The sequence below is a fragment of the Pteropus alecto genome, unplaced genomic scaffold, assembly GCF_000325575.1.
Source record: "Pteropus alecto unplaced genomic scaffold, ASM32557v1 scaffold400, whole genome shotgun sequence".
NCBI lineage: Eukaryota > Metazoa > Chordata > Mammalia > Chiroptera > Pteropodidae > Pteropus > Pteropus alecto.
In genome coordinates this window covers 506,923-519,531 of record NW_006430045.1, presented here as the reverse complement: position 1 = coordinate 519,531, position 12,609 = coordinate 506,923, and the positions used below count along the sequence as shown (strand labels likewise).

The 12,609-nt window shown below is 52.2% G+C and overlaps 4 protein-coding genes across 4 annotated transcripts in view; 1 reads left to right on the top strand and 3 right to left on the bottom strand.

The window, feature by feature from the left end:
* Positions 1-2,127, bottom strand: part of LY6G6C (lymphocyte antigen 6 family member G6C) — a 2,427-nt gene extending 300 nt beyond the window's left edge. The window contains exons 1-2 of the mRNA XM_006904648.2: positions 1,967-2,127; positions 437-547 (exon numbers count right to left, since the gene is read on the bottom strand). Of these exons, the coding sequence (XP_006904710.1) occupies positions 437-547; positions 1,967-2,018 (163 nt within the window). The 5' untranslated portion in view covers positions 2,019-2,127. The remainder of the gene's footprint in view (positions 1-436; positions 548-1,966) is intronic.
* A 1,237-nt stretch (positions 2,128-3,364) lies between these two features.
* On the top strand, positions 3,365-6,020 carry MPIG6B (megakaryocyte and platelet inhibitory receptor G6b). The gene is made up of 6 exons (XM_006904645.3): positions 3,365-3,425; positions 3,615-3,962; positions 4,122-4,212; positions 4,549-4,589; positions 4,707-4,786; positions 4,915-6,020. Exons 1-6 carry the CDS (start codon positions 3,365-3,367, stop codon positions 5,017-5,019), a joined length of 726 nt encoding a protein of 241 aa, XP_006904707.1. The 3' UTR covers positions 5,020-6,020.
* An 892-nt stretch (positions 6,021-6,912) lies between these two features.
* DDAH2 (dimethylarginine dimethylaminohydrolase 2) lies at positions 6,913-10,159 on the bottom strand. The gene is made up of 7 exons (XM_006904644.3): positions 9,924-10,159; positions 8,734-9,093; positions 8,520-8,619; positions 8,325-8,398; positions 8,062-8,181; positions 7,403-7,552; positions 6,913-7,235 (listed from the first exon to the last, which is right to left on the bottom strand). Exons 2-7 carry the CDS (start codon positions 9,028-9,030, stop codon positions 7,119-7,121), a joined length of 858 nt encoding a protein of 285 aa, XP_006904706.1. The 5' UTR covers positions 9,031-9,093; positions 9,924-10,159; the 3' UTR covers positions 6,913-7,118.
* Positions 10,160-10,473: 314 nt separating this feature from the next.
* CLIC1 (chloride intracellular channel 1) overlaps positions 10,474-12,609 on the bottom strand; it is a 4,901-nt gene continuing 2,765 nt past the window's right edge. Inside the window, 5 exon segments of the mRNA XM_006904643.3 lie at positions 10,474-10,873; positions 11,731-11,912; positions 12,286-12,392; positions 12,544-12,600; positions 12,602-12,609. The exon segment at positions 12,602-12,609 is cut by the window's right edge and continues 79 nt beyond it. Coding sequence (XP_006904705.1) covers positions 10,712-10,873; positions 11,731-11,912; positions 12,286-12,392; positions 12,544-12,600; positions 12,602-12,609 — 516 coding nt within the window. The 3' untranslated portion in view covers positions 10,474-10,711.

Genomic DNA, 12,609 nt, shown 5'->3' with positions numbered 1-12,609 from the left:
CCTGTGTCCACCTCCCCACCCCATGCACCCATCCAGGCTTCCTTCCTTCCCAACTCTGCCTTGGCTTTCCTTTCCTTTATTTCTTCTCAGCCTAATCTTCCTCCTGCATGCACTTCCATACCCTGCCCCTTCACCCCAATCCTGGTCCTATTACTTGCTGGCTATGAGGTCCTGTCCCCATTACTGTCTCTTTCTGAGGCTGTTTCCTCAGTGTAATAATAGCACCCACATCACAGAGTTGTCATGAACATTAATTGAAACAATTTATGTAAAGACATAAAGGGACCTGGCACATAATAATCCTTGGCCAAATGTTATCATTGCTGTCATTTTTCTGTTCCATCTCAGCTTTAGCCCCAAATGAGTATCAGCCCCAGCCATAGAGTCTCCTATGGCTCCTAGGGCCTCCTCTCCCCACTAAAGAAGGGGATATTACCGAGGTACACATTTGTTGTCAGGCATTTTTGTCCTCGTTCCAGGAGACAGGACTGCCGGTCCACACAGCCCAGAACAGGGACCTTGTAGCAGGAGTGACAGCGAATATCAGCTGGAAGACACAAGTCAGGCTGAGGTGATGAGGTGTCTGACTCACCTGGGGATGAGCCAAGCCAGGGGATAGGGTGGAGAAGAGCCAGTGAAGCAGGCGTTCTGACCTGTTTGGTTTGGCAGGGACAGAGCAGGTGAGTGATAGAGAAAGAGTGGAAGTGGGTGAGGGTGGAGTTGTTGCTCTGTGAATGACACACACCCTAAATACCTTTATTCACTCCAGTCCATCTGAGGATGAGTCAGGAGGAGCAGAGCTACCAACAAAAACATGGTGCTGGGAATAAGTGGAAAGTGAGAATTCCATGGGGTAGGAACAGAGGAGATGGAGGAGAAGATGAAGGAATTCAGAAAAGGTCACAGAGTCTTGAAATGGGAAGAAATAATAATAATAAAAATCATGGAGTTTGCAACACTAGCAGAAATGGCTTGGAACTTGAGGCTGGCAAGAAAGCCACTTGTGGCCAGCTTTAGCAATTTACTCTTCACCTCCTGGGCCCACCAAGAGTGTAGGAAGAGGAACCAGACCTGAATGGAATTCTCACCTCTCACCCCAGGAGCTCTCTGACAGAAAGGAATACTATCTGGGAGGCAGATTATCAGATTCCACCTGAGCACCTTACCAAAATGGACAGGGGGGGTATAGAAGGTGATGGCACCCCCAAAGTTCCTGACTCAACTAATTCAAGGTTTGGACATGCAAGGTTTGGTGAAGGAGAGATTTAGTCCAAGGATGGATGGAGGAGACTGGCGACTACCTCAGTGAAAGCCACCTCACAGGGTGAGCAGCCCTGGAATTCTCTCCCTAGAAGGCCAGGGAAATCTCCCTGGTTTCCCAGGAGGTTCTAAGAGGTCACTGGCACCCTCCAGAAAGCTGTGTCCCTAGGGGTATGTGCCTCAGAGGAGAGCGGGGAGAACTAGGAAAAAAACACTGCTTGAGGGACTGAGCTGCAAGTCCCTGCTGGAGTGGATGGGGAAGGTGCGGTGCAAAAGAAGCTCCAGCCTGGATGCTTAGGTTTCTGGGAGGACACCCTGCTGATGCTGGTGGACAGAAGGAGAAAGCAGGTAAGCTGGATCCTGGAGAGTTTTGTATTGGAGTGGGGTTGGCAGGGAAATTGGATACCAGGGTTTCCAAGAAGGAGGCACTTTGTCATGGGGAACAGGGGACTTGGAGCCCTGGCTGGATAGAAGAGTAGGTCTTGGAGGTGGGGAGCATTCTGAAGGATGGAGATGTGGGTCCTTGAGAAATGGAGCAAGCACCCCATCACAGGAGGCCTGGTTCTGAAAGTATATAGCAAGGCTGAGCTATTTGGAGCCAGGGGTGCTTGGGATCCTGAGTAGTGGGGAGTGTAAGGCAGCAGATGGGGTAGGGTGTAAAAGTCCTGACCAAGTCAACCAGGTCCATGGGGCCCCAGGTGCTCACCTGAGACCCAGCAGAACAGAGAAGACAAGGCGAACAGCAGGCGGCCTTTCATGATGAGGGTCCTGAGAATGGTAGCAACTGCAGCAGCTGACAGAGTAGATTTTCGGGGATCCAGCTCCAGGAGTTGAGTGGCCTTTTGAGAATTTATAATCCTAACAGTCCCTCCCTTCCTTGCCTCTCTGGTAGCTCCTCCTTCCCCATTTATGCACAGCTGATCGACGGAAAGTGGAGGAGTGGGGAGGGGCTAAACAGGACTGGGTGGAGGAGTGGGAATGGGAAAGAGGGGGAGCATAGGTGAACCATTTTGGTTCTTGGTTTCAGGCCACGACACCTCTCTTCGCCCCCAGCTGACAACCCTGCCTGCTCAGTCCCCTGAAGGAGCATCACCAAAAGCCCCTATGATGTTACAGTGGCGCGGTAGTAACATCTGCTGGTTCCTGGAGAATGGGCAATGGGGTGTGGCCCAAGATAACTGCCAAATTTCAGTCCCTGGGGGGAACTGGTAAGGACATGTGAGCAGAAATTTTGGATGGAAGAAGCCAAATTAATTTCCATTCAGCCCCACTTGGTCTTCCCAACCCCTGCTCAGCCACAGGATAAGGGAAGTAGGGTTTGTGATGTCACCAAGGGCTTCTGTGATGTCACAACAGCAGAGGCACTGGCTGGGGCTGCTTGATAAGGAGGGGTTGCCTCAGGCCCCCAAAAGGTTCTCAGGATCTTGGCCTGCTCCACTTGGGTTTGGTCTTATCTCTGTTGCTCCAGTTCAGGGAGAGCCAATGAAGTCCTGGGTGTGGGGCATGTGCACCAGCTCCAAAGTGCCTTCCAAATCAAAACCTGCCTGTTTGGGTGAGGCACCACAGCTGGGATGGACAGCGTGGGCACATAGGGGTGAGGCAGATGTTAAATAAGAATAGAAATAGTAATGATAATGGCAAGTATTTCATGTTCCTATGTGTCAGCAGTTGTTCTAGGCGTTTTATGTGTGTGTGTGTGTTTAGTTCTCATGATAGGTACCACATAGATACTTTTACAGATGAGCCAACGGGGCCCAGGGAAATTAAGCCATTTGCCCACATCACACAGCTAGTAGCTGGCAAAGTCAGGGTTTGAACTCAAGATCCAGAATTAATAACGCTCTGACCATTGCTCCCCTACAGGAGTTAAAGTTTGCAAAAATGCTTGTGTAAACATCCCGAGCACAAATCTTAAGTGAGCACTGAAGTCTGTGAGCTTGCCTGCGAGGATTCCCAAAGGGATCCGGGCAAGCTGGTGGCCCCGCCCCACTCTTATCCGAGCCCCCAGACCCGTTTCCCCCAGAACTCCCTCTCCTCCCAACCCCATTTCCCTCCGGTCTTCTCCGCTGACTCATTCGCCTCCTCTCCCCACCACATCCCAACCATGCGCCTGTTTCTGCAGCTGCTGCCACTGCTGCTGTCGAGGGCCCAGGCGGACTCCGGGCGTAAGCCATTCCTGGGAAAGTCGAGATGGACGAGGAATGACTGAGGGAGGAGGCGACTGGGTGGTGGGATGTGTGGAAAGATTAAGGACGGTGGGAGAGCAGAGGAGAGGGGAGAGGGAGGAGACGGGAGGGAGGGGAGTTGCCTCGCCCTGTGGATTTGCCCTAACCACCGACCCCGGCCTCCCCTAGTTTCCTTGGAGGGCCGCCCTGGGGACCGGGTGAATCTCTCCTGCGTAGGGGTCTTGTATCCGATCCGGTGGGCCTGGGCACCTAGCTTCCCAGCCTGCAAGGGCCTATCTAAAGGACGCCGACCGATCCTGTGGGCCTCTTCGAGGGCGACCCCCACTGTGTCTCCTGTCCAGCTTTTTGCTGGCCGCCTACGCGCCCTGGACCCTGGTATACGGCGGCTAGAGCTTCTTCTGAGCGCGGGGGACTCGGGCACCTTTATCTGCAGGGGCCGCCAGGAGGACGAAAGCCGGACAGTGATTCACGTGCTGGGAGATGGGGCCGATTGTAAGGCCCCAGAGCCTAGCCAGGGTAGGTCTAAGCCTTCGGTCACAGGGAGACTTAACTCGGACACACATCCTCTGGCAGAGAGGGGGGGCCTTGGCTGGAGGTTCCTGAGAGGGAGAGGTAGCTGTCCGTCCTTGCACCCCTGATCTCGGCATCTCCCACCCCTTCCCATCGTTCTCCCAGGGTCCGTGTATCCCCAGTTCCTGATCCCTCTGCTGGGAGCTGGGTTTGTGCTGGGACTCGGAGTGTTGAGCGTGGTCTGGTGGCAACGCAGGTGAGCACGAGGGGCGGAGCCTGGTTTAATGGCCAGAGACAGGGCAGAACCAGAACTTTCATAAGCAAAAGCTGGATGTGGAGCTCTAGGGTGTGGTTTGGGAAGGTCAGAACTTGGGGGCGAGGCCACAGGCTAGTGGGTGGAGCTCTGGCTCAGGAAGCGAAGCTAGAGGGGAGCAGGATCTGAGCGTGGGAGGAACTATCTGTGGAGGTGGAACCTATGTTGTTTTGCGGGTCAGAGCCTGCAAGTTGCAGGATTGCGGTTGGCGCGGCTTGGAGCGGAGAACAAGCGAGACAATACTGGTGGCTCTCTAAGACTATTATACATCCCTTACAGGCGCTCGTCCCCGCACCCACTTCAACCACTCCCCAGATTTGGTGAGACTAACTCCATTCCATTTTCCTTCCCCTTCCCGCATATTTCCCACCCCTCGATTTCTGAGTCTGAGCCCTCGCTGGGAGCAGACCGTTGGTCACCTTCTTTCAATCCTTCAGCTCCACTTGTGAAAGCTGAGCCCCAGAGGCCAGTAACGGAAGAGGAGCCTAAAATTGCCGGTGACCTAGACCAGGAGCAGGTAAGGACTTGAGGATAGGAAGGGTACTGGCCAGAATCCCTGAGAAAGTGGACCAAGAGAGACAGAGGCCTGTATCGCCAAGGGATTCACACTTCTGAGACCCTCTTGCCTTCCTTCCTACCTTTCAGAGCCTGCTCTACGCAGACCTGGATTGTAGGGCCCTCAGAAGGCCTGGCCGGTTGTCCCCAGTGGTCCCTGCTGATGCTTCCACCATCTATGCGGTTGTAGTTTGAAGGAAAGCCCTTACTCCAAACCTCACAAGCTGTGGACTCCCAGCTCTCCATAAATGCCCCCCGCATCACTCCCCCTACACCCTCAGCTTCTCCTCTGGAAAAGGAAGGCACCATGGGATAGAAATGAGTAGACTGGGAGTAAGGAAACCTGGGTTCCAGGCTATCCCTGCCACTGATCTCGTTCTTTCAGTTACCATATCTCTCCTATAATCTCCATGTCTCTTTCATCACTGGTATCCTCTCTAAACCTCATCAAGCCCTGTCTCCCCATCTTAAGACATTAACCACTTGTAGATACTTGTCCCATCTCTCTCCATCCCTCTACAGTCAGAGGCCTACACTCATCTCTCCTACTTTGTTCACTCTCCTCCCAGTGATGTCCTAATGGCTATACTCAGTAGACATTTTTTAGCATTCATTTGGCTTGGTTTTTGATTACTCCTTTCTTTAAACTGTTTTTATTTAATGCTGGTGTCTTCCTTCTGGATTCCTCTTCCTTTCTCCCTACCCCACAGTATTCCCCACCTTTCTAGTTTTGTCTCTCTTCTGGGAAGCTGTCATTCACATCCAGTCCTTATCCCTCGCCTCAGCAAATGACACCCAGAACTCTCTACAACTCAGATCTCAGATATAGGATTCCCAAACTGTCCCTCAGACATCCCTGCCCTAGGCATTTTGAGCACTGCATATCCAAAACGCAACCCATTGTCATCTCCCAAGCCACTCACTTAATTCTCCTCTGCATTCTCTCTTGATCAACCCAGTCGTCCAAGCCAGAAACTGGGAGCCATGCAGATCTCCTTCCTTTCTCTCCCACACAATGAACCAAGTCCTGCCATTCTATTTTAATCACTGTCAAATCCATACCCTTCTTCATGCACAGCGCTGTCACATGACTGTACTCCTCATTTCTTGCCTGGATTCCCCAAAGCCCCACCTCATCCTCCTGCCCTTGCCCTCCTCCCTGAAGCCAGCCTGTATTTCAGTACTGCAGTATTTCTTTCCTTAACTTTCAGCTCTACAGTCAGAGGCCTACACTCATCTCTCCTACTTTGATCCAGAGGCCTACACTCATCTCTCCTACTTTGTTCACTCTCCTCCCATGAGGTTGCCAGTGATGTCCTAATGGGCTCATGGGCCTTAGCATTGGGTACAAGGTGCTATAGCACTCTGCCTATCTACACCTCAGGCTTATTGCTTTCACACCACATGCACACAACATGCCAACCTTAGAGAAATTCCTCCCAGGCTCCAAATGCTGCATTCCTTTGTCCAGTGCAATTCTTTCTTCATGGATTGCCCTTTTTTCTCCTCCCCACTACCTGTCTGGATAACTGTTATTTATCCTTAGGGCTCAGTTCAAAGTGTAGCCTTCTGGGAAGCCATTCCTGACCCTCTTTGCCCCACTGCGTATATTTTGGAGGCCTGGGAGTCCCTTTATTTCTCTTATAGTAATGGCCTCCTGTGACTTGTTCCATCACAACCTGTATTTCAATTTGTAAGAAATTTTCATGTATTGTGAGTTCCTTGATAGCAGAAGACTGACCATTTTCAGATTACCACTAAGCCTCAGTAAATGAGTGAATGAAAATAACCCTGAAAGCATTTTTTCCTCTCTGTCAACTAGGGCTGGGCTGGTAATCTACCAGTCTCTGAATCATCTGACATTTAGATAAATTCAACAAGTGATCCACCCATACTCTCTCTTCTCTGCCCTGTACATACTCCCCACAATAGAAATTCTATCCTGTCAATCTCATGCCCAAACACCTATGACAGGTCTGGGCAATGAGTCAGTAAGTGCCTAACGAGGGTTTGACGAATAAAAGAGGCCTCCTTCCCAGCACTATACCCAAACTTTCCCACTACCCCAGTAAGACACCAGCCACAGCCTAGTCTAAAAGGTCAGTTCTATTTTATTAGTTCTGAGAGAGAGGACTCACCCAGTGATCTCTATCCTTTTTCCCCACACTATGCCCTCCCCCTATCTTGGAGTGCCCTCTTCCCGCTACTATTCATCATCCTCTGTCTAACCCTCCTTCCCTTTCTACTCCCTATGCTGTCCTACCCTAGCCCACTAGGACTCTAAGGCTAGGCCTTCAGCTGTGGTGGCGTGTGCTGAGCACCAGGCAGAGGGAACTGAGCCCAGCACCGGCCTTCTCCAGTTCTGAACAGGACACAGGTACCAGGGTGACGTCAGAGAGCTTCTGCAGTGCCTGCAGGGAGGACACAGAGTGGGGAGATGAGTGTGAGACCATTGCAGCCAGCTCAGAGTGGTCCCACCCCAAATTGTAGAGAAGGTACCCTTCCTTCCTTCCACTAGGAAGGTCTGAGACTCCTTCCTCTGGTTGGTGGTTGTGGTGGAACGCCTCCCTTTCCTCACCTCCTGGCTGTTAGGCAGGTCTCCGCCTCCACGGTGTAGGAGGAAAGGGGGCACACCAGGCAACCCCGGACGCAGAAAGAGACAATCAGCAGCTGCATCATCTGGGAGGGTCAGGGAAGCATAGGGATGGTCCGTCAACACCGCCATTGCCTGGAGTAGAGGAAGAAGGAAGTATTCAAGTCTCAGAGCTGCTCCACAACTGAGCTTGGTTACCCTATCAATGCTAAGGGATAGAGACAGTTACAATGGTAGAAAAATAATGACAGCAAGCATATAGGGCTTACTATGTGTCAGGCGCTGTTTTAATCACTTTAATTACCTATGCTAATTTCCACCTTGGACTCACATATGCAGTTCTTTCTACCTGTAACTCTTCTCCCCTTCTCCTGCCCCCACCTGTCTGACCTATCCATTCTTCAAATCACTGCTTAGATGCCACCTTTGGGATTTTTGGAAGACAATGTTAATCGACCCTGTTCCCCAGTCTCCCATCTCCCTGTTCCCCTATACTATTGGTTTTTGCTCCTATTTTCACAGAAGATGAACTTCTAGGTGAGAGCAGGAGCTGGAACTAATTCTGAGCCTCACAGCTCCCTGCCTCCCTGGCTGTGTGGTGGGCAGTGCCCCAACCTGCCCCACCCCAGCCCAACCCTCCTTACCCTGACAGCCTTTTGAGCAGCCTCACTGCTACCTGCCACTACAGTCCGGGGTCCCCCCATGCCGCAGAGGCCTCGCAGATGGGAAGGGCTCCCGACAGGCACTGTGGAGACTGCAAAGTCCTAGGAGGTACAAGGGAAAGTACTCAAGAACGCGGGAGAGGTGACACAGGCTGCGTTCAACCTCTCCCTCCTCAGTGCCCCCCTCCCCAGGCCCTTCCAACCCCCGCTGCCCCCCACCAACCAAGGCTTGTCCCACTCCTCACTCGGAAAGTGTCTGCCACTATCTCAGCTCCTCGGTGATTAGTCCACTTGGAGAGGCCTACGAAAAACTCCCGGCCTGGGGCCGCAGAGGTTTGAGGGCAAGAGGGAATGAGTTAGAAACAAGCCAGAGACGGCCCAGTCTCTCAAACTCTGCTTCCCTGTGCCAAGCCCCAAGGGTATCAGCACCTCAGCCTCACCAGTGAAGAGAACATCGGTGCCATCCAGCGTTGCGTTCTCATCCTCCATCTCCACAATTCGGAGCCCCAGGTCCTGGAGGGCTTTGCGGACTCCATCCACCTTAGGGCAAGAGAAGAGGGCCGAGGCTGAGACATTCCCACCCCCAATTCTTCCCTAAAGAAGGAAGGTCCAGCACCTCCCTTCTTCCTACCCCCACCCCACCTTGGCGCTCACCTCCGGCCTGCGAGCGGGGCTCCAGGGCCGCGTGATTAGGGCTGTGTCGCCTTGGATCACAGCGGTGTCACCGAGCAGCGGTCCCAGCGGCAATGACTCTTCAGGAGGCAGTTCTAGCAGCTGCAGCCCCAATCGCTGCCTCAGTTTACCCCCCAGCACCCCGTGCTCCCTCTGAGCTTTGGCCAGGTCCAGAGCCGGAAGGCCAGCCCCTGCACCCTCTCCCGACGCCAGGCTCTCCGGGACCCCCCGGATCAGGGCATGGGAGCAGCGGCCCAGCCCCTCCCCCGTTGTCCCCATCCCATCCACACGGACGACCCCTCCAGTCGCGCTGACTTCTTAGTTTCTTTTTATTTCACCTGTCTGGGAGAAGAGACAGAATGGGGGAGTGACAGAGAAAGAGACATGCAAAGAAAGGCGTAGGGGGGTGATTAAGAACGCCGGGGTCTTTCTCCTGCCATCTTTAGACGCCCCTCCCACTCTTCCCCACCCGCTCCAGACCTTCCTCTCCTGCCCACCCCACTGCACCCGCACCCTTGCGGGTCTGCTTCTTTAAGGGAGTCCGAGGAGCAAGATCGGGACCTTCTAATCTGCAAAACACCTGTTGCCCCTTGCTCAGGGGCTTCGTGAGGTTCCTGCCCGGCACCCCTCTTGGCAGCCGCTAGGATGCGCTCACTCCCCAAAAATGCAGCGGCCCCGCCCCTTTAACCCTCAGCGGCTCGCTGCCGTAGGAACCCTAAGTGTGGCAGGGAACCTACAGAGGTTATGGGACAGGAGACAACTGGGGAGAGAGGGCCTGGGAGATTGAAGTCTTGGATGTCCGAATGACAAAGGGAGAGGGGCAAAGGAGGAGGAAATAAGGCCTTAGGAGTTAAAACATCCTCTCCACCTCGGCGGGTCAGTCTGGCCCTAGCCCGACCCAGTATAAACCAGACCGAGTCCCAGAGGACTGGGAGAAGTCTAAAACAAAATCCGAGGGGCGGGGAAACAGAGAGGCGTGGTTTCAGGAAGCGGGTGCCACTCCAGGACCCAGTTCCCCGCTCTCCCGGTCTATCTTCTCCAAAGTCCACCCCACTCAGCTCCGCACCCAAATGTCGGCCCCCCTGCACTCTTGTCTTGTGAAGGCACGGGCCCAACACGCCCAGACTCCGGCCCCGACACGGTCCAGTTGACACCTCCCACCCCGGACTCACCTCCAGCTGCTACCCCCACTCCTGCCGCTCTGAATGTCGGCTGGATCCCTCCCCCCACCGAGGACAGAGTTGATGAAGATAGTCCTAGTCTTCAAGCCTCGGAGATTGGAGCTCTGGCTTTGAGGGGTCCCTGCGCAGATGAGCTCAAATACTACGGTGGGGCGGGGGCGCGACGGTCTGGCGGCTCCCGGGCATTGTCTAAGCGGGACAGGGCGGGACTCCTCAAGGCCACGCCCATTCTGTCCTGCTTTGCCGCGCCCATTCCTGAGGGACTGTGCTCAGTTCTGAACTCGGCCCCGCCCCGCGAGCGCTGCTCGGGCCCACCCAGATCTGTCCACCCCTGAAAGCTGGGCTGCAAATGCGACATGGAGTACAAGACAGCACGATGATGGACTGGCGGTAAAGGAGAAAAAAAAAAAAACCCGGCAATATCGCCGCAGGCACCCCTCTTCTAAATTCCTAGCTTCTGCTCTGAGCTCAAGGTCACTGACACACCCTTCATTCCGTGTTATCCACATTTCTAGCACCCTTTGTGAGAAAACGTACTAGATTTTTCATTCTGTATTTTATTACTGAAATACATTGTCCCACCCATCCCACCCCACCCCATAATAAAATTCTCACCCAGATCCCTCATTCCTTCCCCTCGTTCCCCAGCCAGTCCTGCACAAGTGCTCCAGAATTCATTCCCCCACTGGGCATTTTGGAGTGTCCATTGGGTGGCCAAGTAGAAACCACCTTTGCGGGGGGGAAAAAACGGAGGGGGGCAAGAGAGGCTCAGGAGGGGCTTATTTCAGGGCCTTGGCCACTTGCTCATAGGCCAGCTCGATCTCCTCATCGTCTGGACAGGTGGAGGCGAACTCTTCCCGGGCATATGCATTGCGCAAGTACCGATGCACTCCACGGAACACCTCAGGGATGGAGAATCCCCGGTACTTCTTACATACCACCTAGACAGGATAAGGACCAACATATTAGCCTCAGGGAAGCCAAACTGTGGTCCTTCTCTTATCCCAAGGCTACCAGATAAAATCCAGCCATCTCCTTTAGGCATTCAAGAGTCTCTTTCTTCCTTTGATTCTTATCTCCCATATGAACCATCTTCACCAATCTACACTTAATTCCTCACAGTTTTGTAATGTCTTCACTCTTCATTTACTGATACTTAAACCAGCCTCTTTTCAGACCATCACATTCCATGGTGCTACTTTTCTCCTCTTGATTTTATTGATATAATTCACAAACCATAAAATTTTTCTCTTGAATTTCCACAGCGACTTTGGTCTCTATCTTTCAATTGGCTAGATTTCAAATCCTTTGGGGCAAGGATTAACCATCATACAACTTTTTCAGTGCCTAGTTCAATACATAGTTCTGTGGTAGACTAACATTGGCCCATGTTTCACAAACTAAAACTATAGATTTAAGGTTATGACAAAAATATGGGAACCAACAGTTTTCATCTTCTACAAGAGGAATTGGAGACTGAAGCTATAGAGTTAAAGCTTTGATTTTAGGAAAAGCCTATTGTCTGATCTGGGGGTTTGGCAGTGATAGAGACAGGAAGAGCATTCTTCAGAGTAATATCGGGATGTATTACTCTCAGACAGCCCGCTTACACCCACGGCTTATATCATGGAATGTAATTTTTTCAAGCAGTGGTTTTGCCAGAAATGAGAAGGAATAGGGTGGTATCAGCTATTGGTAGCAACCTATAGAAAACACCCTAAGAAAGAAACCACTTTAGAGCGGTTGTCATGGGAAGCCATCTCATAGGCCATCCTCTCCTCTCACAATGACCACCCACCTGTACTATGTGAAGCTTTGGCAACAGGTTGCAGTCAGCCAGAGTGAGCTCATTGCCATCCAGAAACTTCCTCTGAGAGATGCCCTCATCCTCAGCACTGGTTTCATCCACTTCTTCTGGGAGTGGGGATGTCAAGTAATTGTCTAAAACTTTCAGAGCTTTCAGGAGCCCCTTCTCCAGATCTGTGCAAAAGAGAATTAATTGCCAAGATCAGAAAATCAACATAGTCCAAGAAGTCCAGGGGACAAGGTAGGGGTGAAGGGGTGAATACTAATGGTGAGGCTAGTCCAAAATAATGATAGCTAACACGAATGTCCCCAGCAGGACAAGAGAGGTTAAGGAAAAAATGAAAGATACTTAAAAGTCACGGCCAATGAGAATACAAGGAAATATGAGAGTTAAGCAAAAACAAGGCAGTGGTGGGGAGGTTGAAGGCTTGCTAACATCTGCTCCATCTCCCTGATATCTGAATTTTTCAGGTGCCCCCAATGCCTCCTAATCCCTGGATCGTCTCCATTCCTCCTAGGATCCAGGCCTCTGACCCACAAGACTCACTATCGTTGAGTGCTGGGTTTGAATTCTTGATGTAGGCAGAAAATTTGGCAAATACGTCCAGCCCAGCTGTGTTGGATTCAGGGTTCAGAGCTGCCAGTTTGGGGTACCTAAAAGCCAATGGGAGAAACAAAATAAGATATCCTCCTGGGAGGAGTCTCAGATCCCCTGTCCCAGCCCCATCACCATCTGTTTTTCATTTTTTCAACCTCTTTCTCAGAGCCTCCCAGCTCCCCCTCCCCTTTCCAAGTGCCCAAATACCTGGGAGGGCACAACACTGCCTCCAGAAATTCCTCAATCTTGTTGGTGTCTGTGTGCTTCGGTGCC